The sequence below is a fragment of the Antechinus flavipes genome, chromosome 2 (assembly GCF_016432865.1).
Source record: "Antechinus flavipes isolate AdamAnt ecotype Samford, QLD, Australia chromosome 2, AdamAnt_v2, whole genome shotgun sequence".
Classification (NCBI taxonomy): domain Eukaryota; kingdom Metazoa; phylum Chordata; class Mammalia; order Dasyuromorphia; family Dasyuridae; genus Antechinus; species Antechinus flavipes.
Window position 1 is genome coordinate 257,997,357 of NC_067399.1, and position 17,966 is coordinate 258,015,322.

Consider the following 17,966-nt stretch of genomic DNA (forward strand, 5'->3'; position numbering starts at 1 on the left):
ATATTTGCCTAGAAGCATGATGATCTCCTTGGGAGACTAAACTAAAATGAGAGGAAGGAAAAAAAACTGCTTGTCCTTCATCTCCCCTTCCCCAAATTAAAAACTAGACATGAGTCAGAAAGCATAACAATGAAGTTCTATGGTGAGACCCTCATTCTACTCCCTACTGACACCCAATCTGGGGCCCCCACAGGCAGTCACTCACCCCAAAGTCAAAGCAGTTGAAGGAAGAATGGAAATAATTTCTGGGCCCCAGGCCATACATCTTCAGAGACATCTCAGTGAGGAAGAGACCCAGGAAAACAAATTCTGCAAAATCTAGAAGCCAAAAAAGAGGCTGGATTATCTGTGGGCTCTCCCTGGCAACTCCCCAAGTGCCTACCAAACCCCAGAGGCCCTTTACTATCCCTGTGGCAGCATGGCTTTTTCCAGGAGGAAATGGCTTTGCCAGCGTCATCTGGCAAAAGATGGCTTTCCCTCTGAGTAGAGACCCATGACAGGGTAGCATGGAACCCGTGGGACCACAATGTGAGGAGCTAAAACATGATAAGAAGCAGCTTACACCGAGTTACATGGCCGGTGGGAGAAAGGAGCTGGAGGCTGACCTGCCTCTTCTTCCAAGGGCCAGGTGCTCAGAAGCTCAATTTCACTAGTTCATTCACTGATGATGAGGCTCTAGAGATTTGGGTTTTGATATATAAACTCTCATAAGATGGTTGTATATACAAAGGCTTGCCTCTCAGTTCTTATGTAACTTATCGGACGTGGGGTTCTCTGACAACCCTTCCCTCTGAGTTTAGCCAGGCCCAATAGTTGCAGGTGGCACCTTTTCCTGGAAATAGTAAGGGCAAAGAGAATCCCAGGAATCTTGGAGACCTTTTCAGGACCTGTCTGCCAGCAACCTTCTTTATACAGACACAAAAATCTCCTTTAGACTCATGAACTGATGCAATACAAGGAAAATCCAGAGTTATTATATACAACTTCCAATGGAAATAGAAAGAATACATACACACAAACCACACATAAATACACACACACACACACACACAACTCAAACCCAATTACTAAGCATGACCCTAGAAAGGAATGAGAAAATCATATATTTTCCTCCCTTTTCTGGAGGGGGCCATGAGTGTGACAATTACATACACTGGTCAGATTGGATTAAGGTACTGTTTCATTTTACCGAAATATCTTTTTTTAAACCTCTTTTTAATAAGGAATGACTCTGACAGAGAGAGAGGGAATGGGGAATAATCTATTGAGAAATGAAAGTGATATAAAAACCAAAAGATATCAATGATTTTTGTAAGAAAGAAAAAAATTCCTTTCTTCTTACCTTTATGAGTATTATTACTTTCTTTGTCCCAAGCACCCAGCACAGTGCCTAGCACTTAATAAATGCTTGTTTTCTGATTGATTTAAACAAACAGTTGGCACTTAATAAATGCTTGTTACCTGATTGATTTAAGCCAGGTACCTCCTCTTTCTGCTGAGGATCAGTAAAATTCCAGCCCATAAATGTTTATTCTGTCCAGGTAACAAGACATGAAGCAAATAGAAATATCACCAGGTATGTCTATACTGGGAAATTCAGTAAACTTTGAGGAATGACATTTGAACAGAAGTAGTAAAAGAAAAGTATATATTTATCATGGTCAAATGAGATTATATTTCTAGAGCAAGGAATGAGGATTTTTCTCCACTAGGAATGAAGAAAATTAATTTTTAAGAATGCCTGAATTATTAAGCTTAAGATAGGAATTAGAATGATTTTATAATCAATTGTGGGTAATGGTTGTCCATCTTTGAATTGCAATACTTGCAGTTTTTTGGAAAGAAATATGGAAAAGAGGACCAAAGGGGCAGGTCAACTTCCTAAAGTCATACAGCTAAAAAGTTACAGAACTGTTATTAAAGCACATCTTTCTAAATTCCTCAGTGATACAGATGCCAAGAAAAGTATCTCTCTACCTCTGTCATCCTGTCAAACCAAATTAGAGAACTCCACCCTTCTGCCGTGATAACAAAATCTTGCTGCACCTGGCAGTCAATCACTCGGTCAACAAGCATTTACTAAATGCTTACTACTTTCCAGACACAGTGCTAAGCATGCTGGGGATATGAAGAAAGGCAAAAATCTGGTCTTCCTCATCAAGATGGTCACATTCTCATGAGGGAGGCAACATATCAAGAATATACAGAGTGGATGAAAAACACTTAAAAAGTGTTTAATCAACATTTGTTGACTGATTCCCCTCTCCCAAGCCTTCCCAAGACTTTCCCCTCCCCATGTCCTTGGACACTCTTCTTTGTTTCATCTAAAGGGAAAAGCCCCTGATTCTTCCAAGGATTCTACTCCATGGGAGCCTGTGAGGATCATTACACAGATAACAATTCACCTACCTAGTGAGAAGGGCAGCCAGAGTCTCACAGAATCTCTAGTGACTAAGGGCTACTCCCCAGGTATGGATAGAACTGAGGGGGCAGGAGAACCCAAGGAACCCTAACTGTCCTTCATCACCGGCCTATTTCTCTGTAACTTATCTTAAACATGCTCTGTCTCCCATAGGGACTGGACTGTTCCCTCATATGGGCATAAGACTAAACTCAAGACAGCAGCAGCAACAGCAACCTGAGGGGAGAGGAAAAATAATTATCCTGAAGTGGAAACACAGAGCCTCCATAGGATTTGCCAGAAACCACCAACCTTCAAAAAGGAGGACAGATGACACATAGTGAGGGGGAAGGCAGGGTAAGCATTCCCAAAGGAGCCACTCTACAAAAATGATACACGAGACTGCAGAATTAAGTTCCTATGTGTACATGGTGCACCCTGGGGAAGGCACAGAGGGAGGACTCTTTTAATAGTCTAAAGTAGTTTTCTGAGACACACCCTAACCACCTAAGTAATAAATGTCCTGCCATCTGATGTCTGCTGACAAATAGCCCGATGTTAAAACCGAACTAAAAGTTCATGTCACTAACTACTCAACTTGTAGGATCATATATAAATGGATTTAGAGCCATCCAATCTAACGCCTTCGTTTTGTAACTGTGGAAACTGAGGCTCAGATAAGGCGAATGGTTTACTTATGATCACATCTCTGTGAGAAAGGTAGGTCAGCTCAAATCCTCTGACTCCCAGTCCAGAGTAGCATCATGTTGTCGCCTCTGCTTCTTATGGAAACATTACAATTCTCTCTACCCAGTGAAATATGGGAGTGGGGAAGGGATGTCTGTGTTCCTTGTCCTGACTGGCTGAGAGGGAACATCAAACCTAATCCCTGGAGAGCTCTGCAGTCCACAGGATGTGTCTCCACTCTCCAAAAGAAAACCATTTATAGAGAATCCTGACTCACTTTATGGCCCCCAGCCCCATGGTCCTCAGTAGCTCTTTGTACATGTACTTTCTAAAGATGTTTATGCTGTCAGCTGGGGAGCGGACCTCCCTACCGCCTGAGTTAAGGACTTTTCCCTTATAACAACCCACCTTCAGATTTGCCAAGTATCCCCTTTAAAGCTGGAATCAAGTTCAAAAGCATTTTGATCGGCATGCCTCAGACTGGAAGCTACAAAGCTTCACAAACCCTGCACAAACCCAGGCCCACCTACGGTCTAGAGCAGGTGTTCCTGGGTGGGAGGGAGTGCCTTTAGATAGATCAGGTCTAGTCTCTCCCTTTAGGCCAACAGTAATCTTCCAGGACTCCCCAAGTAGCTAGGCCACCATCCTCCTTGTCTCTGTCATTCCCTCTCCCTAACAGTAAGGCTCCCCTTGCACTCTTTCTCCTCCTTCTCCTATCCCCCTTCCCATCCCCTCTCCCAATTCTATAGTTTCTCCCAAGCCTTCCCATGTTACCTCCTTCATGAAAGCTTCCCTAGCCATGTCAACCCTCAGTGCACTCTCCTGGTGCTTCCTACATTCCTCTCTACATTTGGCATCCAATTATATACAATTTTGTATTATTCTAGTGCTATGCTCTCCCCCGTTGGGCATTCTACAAAGGAAGAGAACTCTGTCGTATTTGTCTAACTAATAAGTAAAGGGTCCTGCATAGGATGGGACTGTGTAATAAAAGCTCAGCAAATATATGCTACATAAAACCAGAAATCAGGCTTCCAGGATTTTCAAATAAAAATGAGAGAAAGGAGTCATGGGAGGACAAAGTAATTGGATCTTTGGATTTTAAAGCTGGAAGACTTTAAAGCTGAAATTTCTCTCCCCACAAATTTAGAGATACATACATTTTAAAGATAGGAAAAATGAGGATAAAAACTTGTCCCAGGTTCCTCAGGAAGCAGTAGTACTAGAATCTGAACCTAAGTCTTTTGACTCCAAATGCAATACTCTTCTTCTTGTTATAGCTTTCTATTTTTCAAAATACATGCAAAGATAGTTTTCAACATTCACTTTTGTAAAACCTCATGTTCCAAATTTTTCTCCCTCCAATTCTACTTCCTTCCTCCCCTAGACAGCAAGTAATTCAATAAAAGGTAAATATGTGTAATTCTTCTAAACATATTTCCACACTTATCATGCTGCACAAGAAAAATTAGAACAAAAAAGGTAAAAATGAGAAAAAATAAGCAAATAACAACAACAACAACAACAAAGGTGAAAATATGTTGTGATCTACATTTAATCCCCATAATCCTCTCTTTGGCTGTGGATGACTCTTTCCATCACAAGTCTACTGCAATTGGTCTGATGCATCTCCAAATGCAATGTTCTTTTTCTTAAACCATACCACTTTCTAGAAAAAAAAACAGGCAATTTAATGAAAATTAAGAGATAGAATTTGTCAGGGGAGGGAGTGCTGCATATAGGAGGAGGGCAACTCAGAAATCCAGATTTTAAGTAAGTAGAGGCCAGAAGATTTAGGGTCAGAATTGGTTGGTCCTTTCAAAGTGAAAGTGTCCAAAGGTCCAAGTTTCCCTAGCCTCTGACTTCCAGGAGACATCTAATCTCAGACCCCAGTGCATTTCATGTTCCCTTTCCAAGAAAAATCCATCCCTCCTCCAAACTTCCCTATTTCTATAGAAGCCATGACCATCTTTTTCCAGTTACCCAGTGTTATCTGAGTCATCCTTAACTCACTCTTCTCTCATATCCCCACATCTATTCAGTAACTAGGTCTCATCAATGATATCTCCACAGCATCTCTCAAATCATTTTCCTTCTTACCATTCAAGCAAGAGTCACTAATTTGACTCATTTTCTTATCACCTTTCATCAGACAACTGCAATCACCTTCCTTTTTACAGTTTTTCCTTTCTCCCTCCATCTTCCACAGAGCTGCCAAATTAATATTCCTAAGACATGGGTTTAAGTAATTCATTCCTCTCCTCAAAGTGTTCACTGGTTTTCTGTTGCACCAAAGATATATTGCAAATTCCTCAAACTGGCATTTGAAATACTCTGCAATCTAGTATATTGAACATGTTCAATAAATATTTATTGACAATTCCCACCTACTTTTTCAAATTTATTTCATATTGTTTTTACACATTCTATATCTTTGCCAATTTGACCTACTGTGTTTTCCCCCAAAACTCAACATGGTTGTTTTCTGTCTCCCAGATTACCCCCTTTCCCCACCCTTTATAATTCCTGTCTTCCTTCAGAACTGAGTGTAGGTGCCACTTCCTTGGGAAGCCCTTCCTAAACTTCCCTCAATTTTCAGTGCTCTCCCTTTCCCACTATATAAATATATGTACATTTGTATTATATATAATATATAGACACACTTATATATACATGCATATGATATGTATATGTAAATCACACATCCATATGTGTGTGTGTATATATATGTATATATCTTTTGTAAATATTGAAGCTCCCTCAAATGTAGACTTTTCGAAGGCTGGAATGGCCTATTTCTTTTTATCATTATATCTCCATGGTAGCTTGTATATATTTCTTTAATTGAATTGAATTAAACGTGCTTCTGTAGTTGTCAGAACAATAGAAATAGAGAGGAGTTTTTTGGATTGAAGTCACTGGATGACCTTGGAAACCAGCCATAAGTCTAGGGTCTTGTGACACACTGCTTTGTCTAGGGTCTGAAAATGTCATTTGGGTTCCAGCATCTATTCGGGCTGAAAATTTAATTTAACTGTCCTAAACAAAAGCATTTTATAATAGAATTTTATAAGAGAAAAAAGTTTGGAACAAATAATCTAATCTTATTTTAAATATATGTTTCAAATTAGTGCCATTCCCGATTCATTCTTGGCCTGGTTGTCTGCCCTATCTGTGCATCCCCCTTAGGCAGGTAGTAGCTCATCTCTGTCACTCCCTGACTGACAAATGACATTTCTAGTCAGTCCAGTTCAATTCGATTCAATTGAACCGACACTTATTAAGAGCCTATTACATGCAAGGCCCAGGGGAAAAAATACAAACATAAAATGGGACAATCAGAGATCACTGGCTATGTCTACACAATCTCTAAATATTCAGATGAAAAGTGAAATGTTCAGTCAGCTCGAATATTGCTTGTGGTCTGTATATGGGGAAACAGGTGGAATGAACTTAGTTAACAACAGAGTTTTCAATTTTTTCATTCAGGTATTATGATGTCTCAAAGTCAGGGCCATTGAATGACCTATCCCCAATCACCCATCAGGTCACAGTGGGTCTATAGAGGCTCCTTATCGCAGAACTCGGGCCAGATGCAAAGTCCAGAGGCCGAGTTGAGAGCCAATCCCATTCCCTAATAGTAAGACAGGATGCAGGTTCAATGTTTGACCCTTTGTTTGTGACTAATTTCCAAGATCTCATTCATGCCTCTCCCACAAGTCAACGGTCACTGTTCTCTCATCTTATCCCCATCAGCAAACAGCACCTGCTTTTGGCTGGCATTGACTTGGTTGCAAACCCTTTTTGGGTCCATCAGAAGCTGTACGCTAATGAGAGAAGCAAGACCTGAGTTACACTATGGCCACGTAGAGTCTTGCCGCTAAGAGTTGAAGGACTGAGATCAGAGTTGGCTAAATATACCTTCTTTTGTCCTAGGCAGCACCAAGAATGTATCCACATTTTTCCTTCCCCAAAGCTCCCAGCCCACCTTTTGATGTAACAGTCCTACCATGGTGCATATACTCCAAGGAAGTCAAAACATGGAAAGAAAGGTCATATGTGTACCAAAATGATCATAGCAATACTTTTTTTGGTGGTAGCAAAACACTAAAAGTAGGTATCCATTAATTGGGGCATGGTTAAGAAAATTATGGTATGGTAATTAATAGAATATGCATCTAACTTCCCTTTCTTGAATTCCATATCTACATTAACAGGAACATTCTAGCATTCAGTTGATTTTGGTTAACATCCCATCCCCAACATACATAATCTTTAGCTGGGATCCATCCAGTTGCCAGCACAAACACTAGTCTTGATCACTCTTGGCCCAGTGGACAGTCTTTAAATCACCCTTCTACAATTGAGATCAATGCTTTCAGTTACCCAAGATGGGCAAGTTTCAGGTTTTTTTCTCTGGAAAATGAGACTTCTTTCAACAGCCACTTCTAAGTGAACAATCACATCTCTTTTTCCCTCTAAGTCCAGAGGTCAAGCTGACCAATAAAGCCACAGAGATTGTGCCCAAGAGCATGTATGTGTGTGTGAGTATGTGTGTTTTAATCTGAGGTCCTGAACTAAAAAATGTTTTTTTATTAAGTTTATTGTTTATTTTAAACCCTTCCCCAACCACTGAGAAGGCAAGTAACATCAGTTATATATATATAATATAAAACATATCTCTATTTTAGCCACATTGTAAAAACAAAAAGCAAGAAAAATAAAGTGAAAAAATTATACTTAAATCTGCACTTAAGAGTTCATCACAAAGGTTTCCTTACTAGCCTCAAAAAAGTGGAATACCATGAGAGCCTTCATTTCATTAGATCTTAGCTCTGAAGGGTTAATGGTAGGTTTGGTCTGGGGCTGATCCATAGTGAGCCACTTTCTTTTTAGATTCAATTCAATCACCACTTTCTCCAGGAAGCCTTTCCTGATCTCCTCAGCTCTCCTCCAAATTGCTTTGTCACTTTGTATCTATCATGTGAGAATGTATCTGTGTGTGTGTGTGTCTTCCCTGCTAGAAAATAAATCCCTTGATGGTAAGGACTCTTTTGCTTATACCTTTGGATTCTTAACCACACAGTTACCTGGCACACAGCAGGCACTTTCAATAAATGCCTAATTCCTAATTCAAGGGCTGCTCAGAGAAACATGGATCCCCCAAACAGATAAAAGATGAAGTAGCTGTACAAAAGATAGGATGTTTTTCACAACACTATCTGTGGATCTAAGAGTTTGCTAAGGTCAGTTTTAAGCATCTGGGAGAAAAGAGACAGAAAGATCAAGACAGAGGGAAAAAAAGTAGAAAATAAAAATTTACTGGCCTTGACATTTTAGTGAAAATAAGCTAAAAGGGAAAAATCCATGTGAGCTTTTAGAAAGAATTCCTAGGAGAATTAAGAGAAAACACCATGACTGTTCCCTGTGGACTCATAGCGTAACTGGGTCTTTGGGGAGTGTTTCCAGGCATGGGAGAATTTCTCAAAGGTTCAGTTCTAGTCTCTTCTCACCATCTCAGCCTCAGCCTCTAAGACTATGTCTCCTGACCACAGTGCCTTCTGGGACCACAACCTAGGCCTCCGTTCCCCAAATCACTGGGCACAGGAAGGCCCAATCCAAATGCATAAGAGTCCTGTTGTAAACACCATCACCTGGTAAAACTTTTGCTGGACTCTCCTGAATTGTATTAGGTGTGGTCTGAGGACTTGTCTATGTCAGGAAATCTGGGAAGACTTTCAGAAAGGGTTATTCTTTGAAATAAAGATGAATCTCATCTCAGAGCTGCTTCCAGCAAAGACCTTACTTTGTGATCCAAGCAGGAGTTGTTTTGTGCGTAGTGTGTCAGCCCTTGAGTCTAAAGTAGAGAATGAATCTGCTCTTGAAGCAAGGGTAGGTATGGGGGACATAGGAGAGGTACCAGGGACTAAACCGGCTCACAGGAAGGAAAAGAGGGATAGGTCTCTCTCAGCGCTGTAGAAGAACAAAACCAGAGCTAAGTGACAGGAAAACCAAGCAAGGAAGTAACCTCTTCAAACCTCTTCAAACCTCTTCCCCTCCAGAGATGAACCAAAAAAATTGTCTTCTAAGACTCAGTTCTGAGACATTGTTCTTCTGGACTTAATCTAATTTTTCTCTCATTGTCTGGCCCCCTGTGAGCAGTGGGAGCAAAATCCCAAAAGTATTTCAGGTTTCTTCAAAGGTCGGTCAGAAAAGGGGACAGACAGACCAGGACTGTATGCAAACTCTGGGCCAGGGAAGCATAATCCCAGCAGCCAGTACTCAGAGACGGCACAGAGGAAGGAAAGGGGAATTGGGGCAATAGGCATAGAATCTGCCCAGTAAGGAGAAACTCAACCAGAAATTGGCTTTAGAGCAACATACTGACGTCTAGACTGGCTGTACGGCAATCTCAGTTTAGAATCAACCGGCCCAAAACACCAGTTCACACATGAGAGCAATTACTCCATAATGCCACATGGGGAAAATATCGTTTCAATACAATAGGATCTTTTTAAATCAGGCTAAGAGATCTCTTGGTATATATAATTACATATATATATACATACACACATATACATATAAGCATCTAGATGGCACAGTAGACAAGTGCCAGAGAAAAAAAGAACTCCGTTCAAATCTGATTTCAGAGACTTACTAGTTGAATGATCCTCTGTCACTTCACTTAACCCTGTTTACCTCAGTTTCCTCATCTATAAAATGAAATAGAGGAGAAAATGGCAAACTACTTTAGTATCCTTGCCAAGAAAACTCCAAATGGAGTCACAAAGACTTAAACATGACTCAACAGCAATAAAATTGTTTTTTTTATATACACACACAAATATATTTACAACACATACATATATATCTATACATACATATACCTACCCACAAATACATATCTATGTATATATTGTATATTAATTTTTACAGGCTGACCCAAGAGTATCATACTAAGGTATGATGTTAAGCTATTAATGCTATATTCTAGCTAGTCCTGGAAAAGGTTAGACTAAAGCCCTGAAAATCTTATCTGACTGGGGGGAGCAGGGAGGCAATCTGGGAAGGCCCAAGCCAAAAGTATCTTCCAAAAGCTATACTGATGCTATGTATGTCTTCATATTTTTTTTTTGGTCTCTCCCACAACATAAGCTCTTTGCGACAAAGGTTGCTTCATTTTTTGTATCTATAAACACAATACCTACCATGGTGACTGACACATGGTGGGCACTTGATCAGTACTCATTGACTGATCTTTGTTGAATGATTATAGGCCATTCTTGTTATTCTGATCATTCTAAAACACTAACGACTGGCAGAAATAGCAGCACATTTTAGAGGGGAGAGGCTTTGATTTCATTATTGCAGAAAGTAAATAAACTCCCTCTATCAAGGCAGATTGGCAGCTGTTCTTTAGCTTACAGTCTTACAGCCTATCAACGCCCACAGGGTACTATGGTACAAGCTATACAGAGGTTCACTGAGCCCAGAAAGATGATGTTTATGTGATCCGGGTAAGTCACTTATTCTCTTAGAAAATTGCTCTGAGATGACAGGTTGAGGAAGAGGGGCCAACCGATTTTAGTGAAAGTAGTTTCCTTATTTGGGAGAGGAGATTCCTATCCCAATCCAAGCCCCATGTGTCTAAGAGATACAGTCATAAATATAGTGGATTACAGATACAGATGACATAGAGATAGGATAGACATAGATATAATTACACTGAGTTTCTCATAAAAGTTTTCAGGATTCAAAGGCATTTTTCACTTTCCATACCAGAAACCTAAATGAGTGAAGTAAGCAGAGTGAGAAAACAATGCATATAATGCCGACAACAATATAAATAGAAAGAACAAAAAAAAAATGAAACTGAACATTGTGTAATTATAATGACCACGCTGGGGCCCAGAGAACAGATGAGAAAATACACCTCCCTCCCTTCTCTTGCTGCAGTTGGGGGGGTTGTAGAACATTGTATGTATTGTCTGGCGCTGTTGAAGGGTTGGTTAGTTTTGCTAAACTGCCTTTTCTTTCCTTCTTTCTTTTTTATTCTTTGTTACAAAAGCAGGCTTGCAGGAGGAAGAAGGGGAGGGATACAGCTGGAAATGAAATTGATGCAAAAACAAAAGATATCAATAAAAATGTTTTCAAAAGTTAGTGAATTGAGGCTGCTCAAAGCTTGCCTTGTCAGAAGTAGAGGATTCAGAAATAACCCCCTGATTAGCTGCCCTGCTGCTTATACTAATAGCCTCACTCTCCCTCTTCATCACTTCAAGTTCAACTCACCCTACCTTCCTTCATACAGCCTCTGCCCCTTTTTATTCCTCTCCTTCAATGACAAACTTCTTTTGTCTCAACTTTCTAGTTTCTCTCTTTCTTAGGCTCCCATTCACCTGGCCCCTACCATTCTGTTGGAACTGCTTTCTGAAGTTTCTGATTCTCCCTAAATCACCAAATCCAAAGGCCTTTTTTCAGTTTTCATTCTCATTGACTTCTCTGCATTAAGTAGTACTTTTGGCCACCAGTTCTTTCTCATCATTCTCTTCTCCTTAGGTTTAGAAATTCAATTATTCCTAGCTTTCCTCTCTACATTTTCTTTCTCGACAATCAATCTTATTCATTCCCATGGTCTCAGTTATTAACACCACCCACATGACTCACCGAGCTCTGCCTCCAATACTGAGATCTCTTTTCAGTTCCAAACCACATCTGCACCTGCCCGTGGAACATATTACCCTCACTATGGAACACCAATAATAAACACTTAGCATTTACGCAGAGTTTTAAGGTTTGCAGTGTGCCCTACAAATATTGTCTCATTTTTATCTTCATAGCAACCCTGGGGAGATAGGTATTATTGTTACCCCATACAATCAAACAGAGGTTAAGTGAACTAAGTGCCCAGGGTCTCACTCACACAGCTCAGAAGAGGGTGAGCTCAAATTTGAACTCAGATTTCCTGACTCCAGGCCCACTGGACCACACAGCTGGCTCTAACTAATAACACTCTTCTTTAACATATTCAAAACTGAACTTATTAGCTTTCCCCCTAACCTCCTCCTACTTCTGACTCAAATATCCCTTTGTGCAAAACTAACATTTAGCCTGGTTCCTGTTTTCAAAACTTGGGTATCATCTTAGATACTGCCCTGTTTCCCAGACCTTATATCTAATAAGTAAGCACTAAGTCTTTAAAAATCCCTACTTTAACATCATCTCACATATAGATCACGCTTTATTTTGTATTATATAGCCATTGCCATTCAAATGTGTCACACATCCCTCCCTGAGCACAGGAACTAGAGATTTTTAACTTAACTCTTTTTCTCCTCCCATCTAGCCTAAGTCTTCATAGATACCAGGCCCTCAGTAAATACTCCTTGGATTGAAAGGAATTTTGAGGTAGGTGAGTTAAGCACCTGATAAACTGATCCCCACTCCCAGCCTTTCATAGGCAAGTTTGTTCAGAGTTTAGCCAAGAGCCATAATCAAGCGACTGAAATCCCCCAACAGAGTTTGAAATCTAAAGTCTTTTTTTCTCCCTTTTACAAGCTGAGAAATTTCCAGAAATTGAATAGCTAGAAGAAGTTCTAAATTTATGATTTCTAATTGCCTCTGCACAATAGTCTATTATTTCTCTAATGACCATCCTGGCTCACTGTCCCCACATCCCTCCAGTCCCCCAGCTGGGTCCATTTACCAGTCCTCCCCATTCTCCTCCCACCCCGCCTCCTGGACAGCCCCCAGGCTCAGCCCAGAACAAGGAACAAGCCAGAACAAAGGCAGAGGAATATAAAGAAAACCTGGCTGGACCAGTTCCAATTGTGCACTCTGGTCGGAGAAATAGGATTCTTGCCTTATTTCCTATGACCAAGTCCTTGTTTTACAACCCTTTTCAGTAAATGGGTCACCATCTTATTTCTCATTCCCAGGTTCCTCCCATAGTTTCGAGCACCCCAGTTCTTCTAGGATTGAGGCCCTTGACTTCTTATTAGTCTTCCCAGTGCCAGAGTCATGTCCAGTTGTGTCCAGAGCCAGTGTCTAGGTCCTCACTCTGTTATGTCACGTTCTCTAATGCCAGACGTTTACCCAATCCCCTACCTACCTCCAGATCTCCCTAATATCCAGGGCACACCTCTAAACCTTCTACCTATCATCTATGGCCACACTTACCTGCTGGTCCAACCATCCTTCCTCCATTACACTAAGCATGAACCTTCCCAGTTTGCCTGCCTCCCCCATCAGGTAGACTTTCTTTTCCCTAGTCCAGTTTATTTTAGAACTTGCCATTCTTGTACTAACTCCAGCTTTAACACTGAGATTTTTTATCTTTTCAACCCAAAGACAAAATCAAAGGTACATTTCCATTTCTCTTTGTATTGGAGTAACAGATCTCAAAGTGTGGTCCTTACCTTTAGGAGTTCTGAGATCCCTTCAAGCAGCCTAGACCCATTCAGGGGGTCTACAGGATCAAAATTATCTTCATAAATACGCTAATACATTATTTTCCTCTTGCAATATTCCTCCATAAAATGCTCTAGCCTTAACTTCAAACTTCATGTCTATATGAAGTCCCCTTTTATTCATATATTTCAACCAATAGAACATATAATAATTTGAATGTAGAAGACAGGAGAATCCAACTTTTTAAAAAACTAAACCAGACATAAAAGCAATTTACAAAAATATGTAATGCGATGATACTCTTCTCACTAATTTTTTTTGTTTTGGAAAATATTATTTTTCATTAAGATATATTATTTTTATATAATATAATATATTAAGATATAGTATTAATATAAGCTATTATTATTTATAGCTAATCTATTATTATTATAAAATCAATTAAAAATAAGTATTTAAAGTGTATAAGTTTTAATTTCCAATGTGACAAATATCAATAGGCATTACTCATATAATCAAAAGTTTTGGGGAGCATCCTCAATAATTTTTAAGAATGACAAAGGGTCCCCAAACCAGAAAGCTTGAGAATTGCTGGCCTAAGAAGGAACAAGTAGTTTCATTTCCCCTTCTTCTTCGCATAAATATAGCGGTGGAAACAATGTGGTATAGTGGGGAGGGCACTAAAGTTGGAATCTAAAGAAGTGGGTTTGAACTCAGTCACTTTTATGCTGTATAAACATGTCATTTCTATGCTAGTTGACCTTGCAACTGGAACTTTCTTAGAAGCCTCAGTTTCCTTATCTGCAAAGGGTTCAAGTGAGGTAACTGGCAACTAAGCCCTCTTCCAGATGAAAAATCATGACCCTATGAATAAATAATAATGATGATGATGATTAATAATCATAAATATTACCAGGAAGGACTGAAAGTCACAGTTACCAGCAGGGGGAGATAGCGTAAAGTTTCAGGCTCTGATCCCAGATTGGGATTTCAAGTATCACAGGAAGAAGGGGTACTTATTCCCACCCTAGCTTGGGCAGTGGGAGAAAGAGAGGGACTAGCCCAGTATGTACATACCCTCTCCATAAAGATATTACACCCTCAGACAATCCTCTCTCCTTTTCCCCTCCCCCTTAGTATCCTCTGCCCCCTACTCACTGTTCCTATTGCCCTGGAACTAAAGGATCACCCAATGTGCATCCTGGGAAAAGCATGGAGGCTGAGGCTGCTATGAGAAAAGGACCCCCTCTCCTGCTGACGGGGCACTCTGTGATCAGCCCCTCTCACCACGAGCTGGGAAGGGAGCTGGAGTCTATACCAGCCTAGCTCCAGCTCTCCCCTGGTCCAAGAGGGCTCAGAGGTCAGTTAGGAGGGGCCCTGGTCAGAGGGAAGGGCCTCTCTGGAGCCATTCTGACTTCTTGATCTGGAAAGTACCTGCCACTAGGACGAGCTTCCTGAACCTATTTGGGCCGAGAGTTTTAGGAGAAGGCTGCAGCACACAGAATTTTGGAATGGGGGACAAGACCCCCTGCCAGCTGGAGCATCATCCTGATCTTCCCATTCAGGCCGCCTTAATCCTGACAAATTTTAGACTAGAAGGAACTCAGGAAAACAAGGAGGAAGAAGGAAATAGGAAGAAAGAGGAAAGAAGGAGATGAGGAGGATCAGGGAGGTGACACATCCAAAACAGGGGAAGGGGGAGAAATGGTGAGTCGCATACGTACACAGAGCGTTGGTGAGTCTCTGCGGCTGGTCATAGTGCACCATAGCCACACACAGGGTGTTCAACGCCACGACGCAGAGGACGATCCAGTAGAAGGTCTGGGCTTTCACCATGCGGCGGATGAAGAAGCGGAACATCTTCTCTTTCCTTCGGAAATAGGAGGAGCTGTCATTCTTCCCACTCTTCAAACTAGCTCTAGCAAACGGAGAACCTGGACACAGAAGAGCCCAGGGACAATTAGCACGCCCCCCAGCCAGTCATTACCTTCCCTGCTCCCCTATATTATTCTATCCCCTCTTGTCCGGTTAAATTTTAAGGCCTCTTCTGCTCTGACAGTTTTAAGATCCTTTTCCAATATGAAACTTGATATTACAAGGTTTTGGCTTTGTTCAAAGGTCTCTTTCAGTTCTGATAAGCAATATTCTAATACTCTTCTATCTCTAACATGTTCTAAGCTCCCTTCCAGCTACAACACTCAGTGTTCAAAGGTCTCATCCAGTTCTGATAAGCAATGTTCTAATACTCTTCTCTCTCTAACGTGTTCTAAGCTCCCTTCCAGCTACAACACTCAGTGTTCAAAGGTCTCATCTAGTTCTAACAGGCTATATTCGAAGGTCTCTTTTGGTTCCACTGGACTATGTTCTAAAGTCTCTTGAAGTTGTGATGCCATGTTCTAGGCTCTAGCAAACGGAGAAGCTGGACACAGAAGAGCCCAAGAGACAATTAGCACGCCTTACCCCCCCCCAGTCCTATGGTCTAGGGCTTCTCATAACTGTGACAGGCTGTGTCCCTTCCAGCTCTCATTTTCTGTATTCTAAGGTTCCTTCAGGTCTCACACTAGGAGTTGAGACTTAACAGATGCACATTTCAATTCACATGGAGCTCCACATGGAGATCCTTATACATCCATCTTCTGGACCACATACATTTCCCTACCTCCATATACTGATAAGCCGAGTGGGTAAGACTCAAAGCCTATAGCTATATCCCAGATTCAAGCTGTCCCCTCACCTTCAACTTTCTATTCCGATAATCCCCTACTCTTCACCCTCACTTTTCACCTAGACTAGTAGAGCAGTCTCATCCCTGGTCAGCTATCTCTGCCCTGTTCCCATGAAGTCCAGACGACTAGAGTAATTTTTGTAAAGCCCAGATCAGATTGAATCACTTTTCTACTCCAGCATTTACCACGGGATTCTACTGTCTACAGGATAGAGTCCAAACTTCGTGGTCTGACATTCAAAGCTCACCAACTTTATTTTCTAAACTCTCCTTAAACCTGTTAAGTGCTGCCTGCTGCCTGTGCACAATTTACTCCTTCCTGCTTTGCTTCCACGTCTTTTCATGAGTTGGTCCTCCTTCTCTTCAGCACCTTAGATTGCACCAGAAACGTGCTGTCACTAAGCCAGGAAAGCTCAAGTCAGTAATTCCCCAGCTAAGTTGCAGGCTGCAGGCTTGGTATTTAATAAGCAAACTTATGCACAATATGCAAATTCAGTGTGGAGAGGAAGTGGCTGGGGTGGGGAGGTGGGGAGAGGATTGGAGCAACCCAGTCAGAAGAAGACGGAAAATTACTCCATTCCAATCAGATAAAGACAGACAATTAGAGGCTTTCACACACAGCAGCGGCATCTCACTGTTTTTCTCTCTTCATGCTTGGCCATCAGGAAAAAGATGCAGAAACTGAGAACGGGGAACTTAGGAGAGCAGCTGGGGGACGGGGGAGAGGGGGCTTCCCTCAGAGGTTGAGAGACAGGAAGTGGATGCAGTAGTGAAGGGAACTGAAGACTGTAATAAAACAAAATCTACCTGGCCTTTTGATATCAAGCTGTCTTTTTTTTTTTTCCAATTTTTTTTTAATTTTTAATTTTTTTTATTAAAGCTTTTTATTTACAAAACATATGCATGGGTAATTTTCCAACACCAACCATTGCAAAAATTTCTGTTCCAAATTATCCCCTTCTTCCCCCCACCTCCTCCCCTAGATGGCAGGTGGTCCAATACATGTTAAATATGTTAAAATATATGTTAAATCCAATATATACATACATATTTATACAGTTATCTTGCTGTACAAGAAAAATCGGATCAAGAAGGAAAAAAACTGGGAAAGAAAACAAAATGCAAGCAAGCAACAACAGAAAGAGTGAGAATACTATGTTATGGTCCACACTCAGTTCCCATGGTTCTCTCTCGGGTGTAGACAGCTCTCTTCATCATTGAACAATTGGGATTGGTTTGAATCCTCTCATTGTTGAAGAGAGCCGGGACACCAAGCTGTCTTGAAGCCCTAAAATATAGGCATTAGAACCAGAGATGGGTATCTACTTTAGAAAAGCTTTCTGCTATAAGTATCAAGATCAGAGTATTAAAAATCAGAGTTAAGCATGTATGCTACAGAAAGTCTGGGAGGAAAACTAGGATTGGATTAAGCAGTGATTGGTAACAGTTCACCATTAGTGCAAAAGGTACCTCTCTGACTTGAATGTTTCTAATGATTTAAACTTTGCTCTAAATTATACTCTACTTAACCATATTTAAAATGAGGATAGATTAAGCAGTAATTGATAACTTTGCTCTAAATTATAATCTTTTAAGCCCTATTTAAAATTAGAACTGGATTAAACAGTGATTGGCAACAGTTAACTATTAGTGGGAAAGATGCCTATTTGACTAATGATTTAAATCTTGTTCTAAATTATAATGTATTTGGCCATAACTATTTAATGCTTATGCACACACTAAAAA

The 17,966-nt window shown here is 40.7% G+C and overlaps 1 protein-coding gene across 1 annotated transcript in view; it reads right to left on the reverse strand.

Annotated features, from left to right (window-relative positions):
• The window catches only part of CACNA1B (calcium voltage-gated channel subunit alpha1 B), a 252,680-nt gene that overhangs the window by 148,865 nt on the left and 85,849 nt on the right, over positions 1-17,966 (reverse strand). Inside the window, exons 11-12 of the mRNA XM_051976837.1 lie at positions 15,220-15,429; positions 206-318 (exon numbers count right to left, since the gene is read on the reverse strand). Of these exons, the coding sequence (XP_051832797.1) occupies positions 206-318; positions 15,220-15,429 (323 nt within the window). The remainder of the gene's footprint in view (positions 1-205; positions 319-15,219; positions 15,430-17,966) is intronic.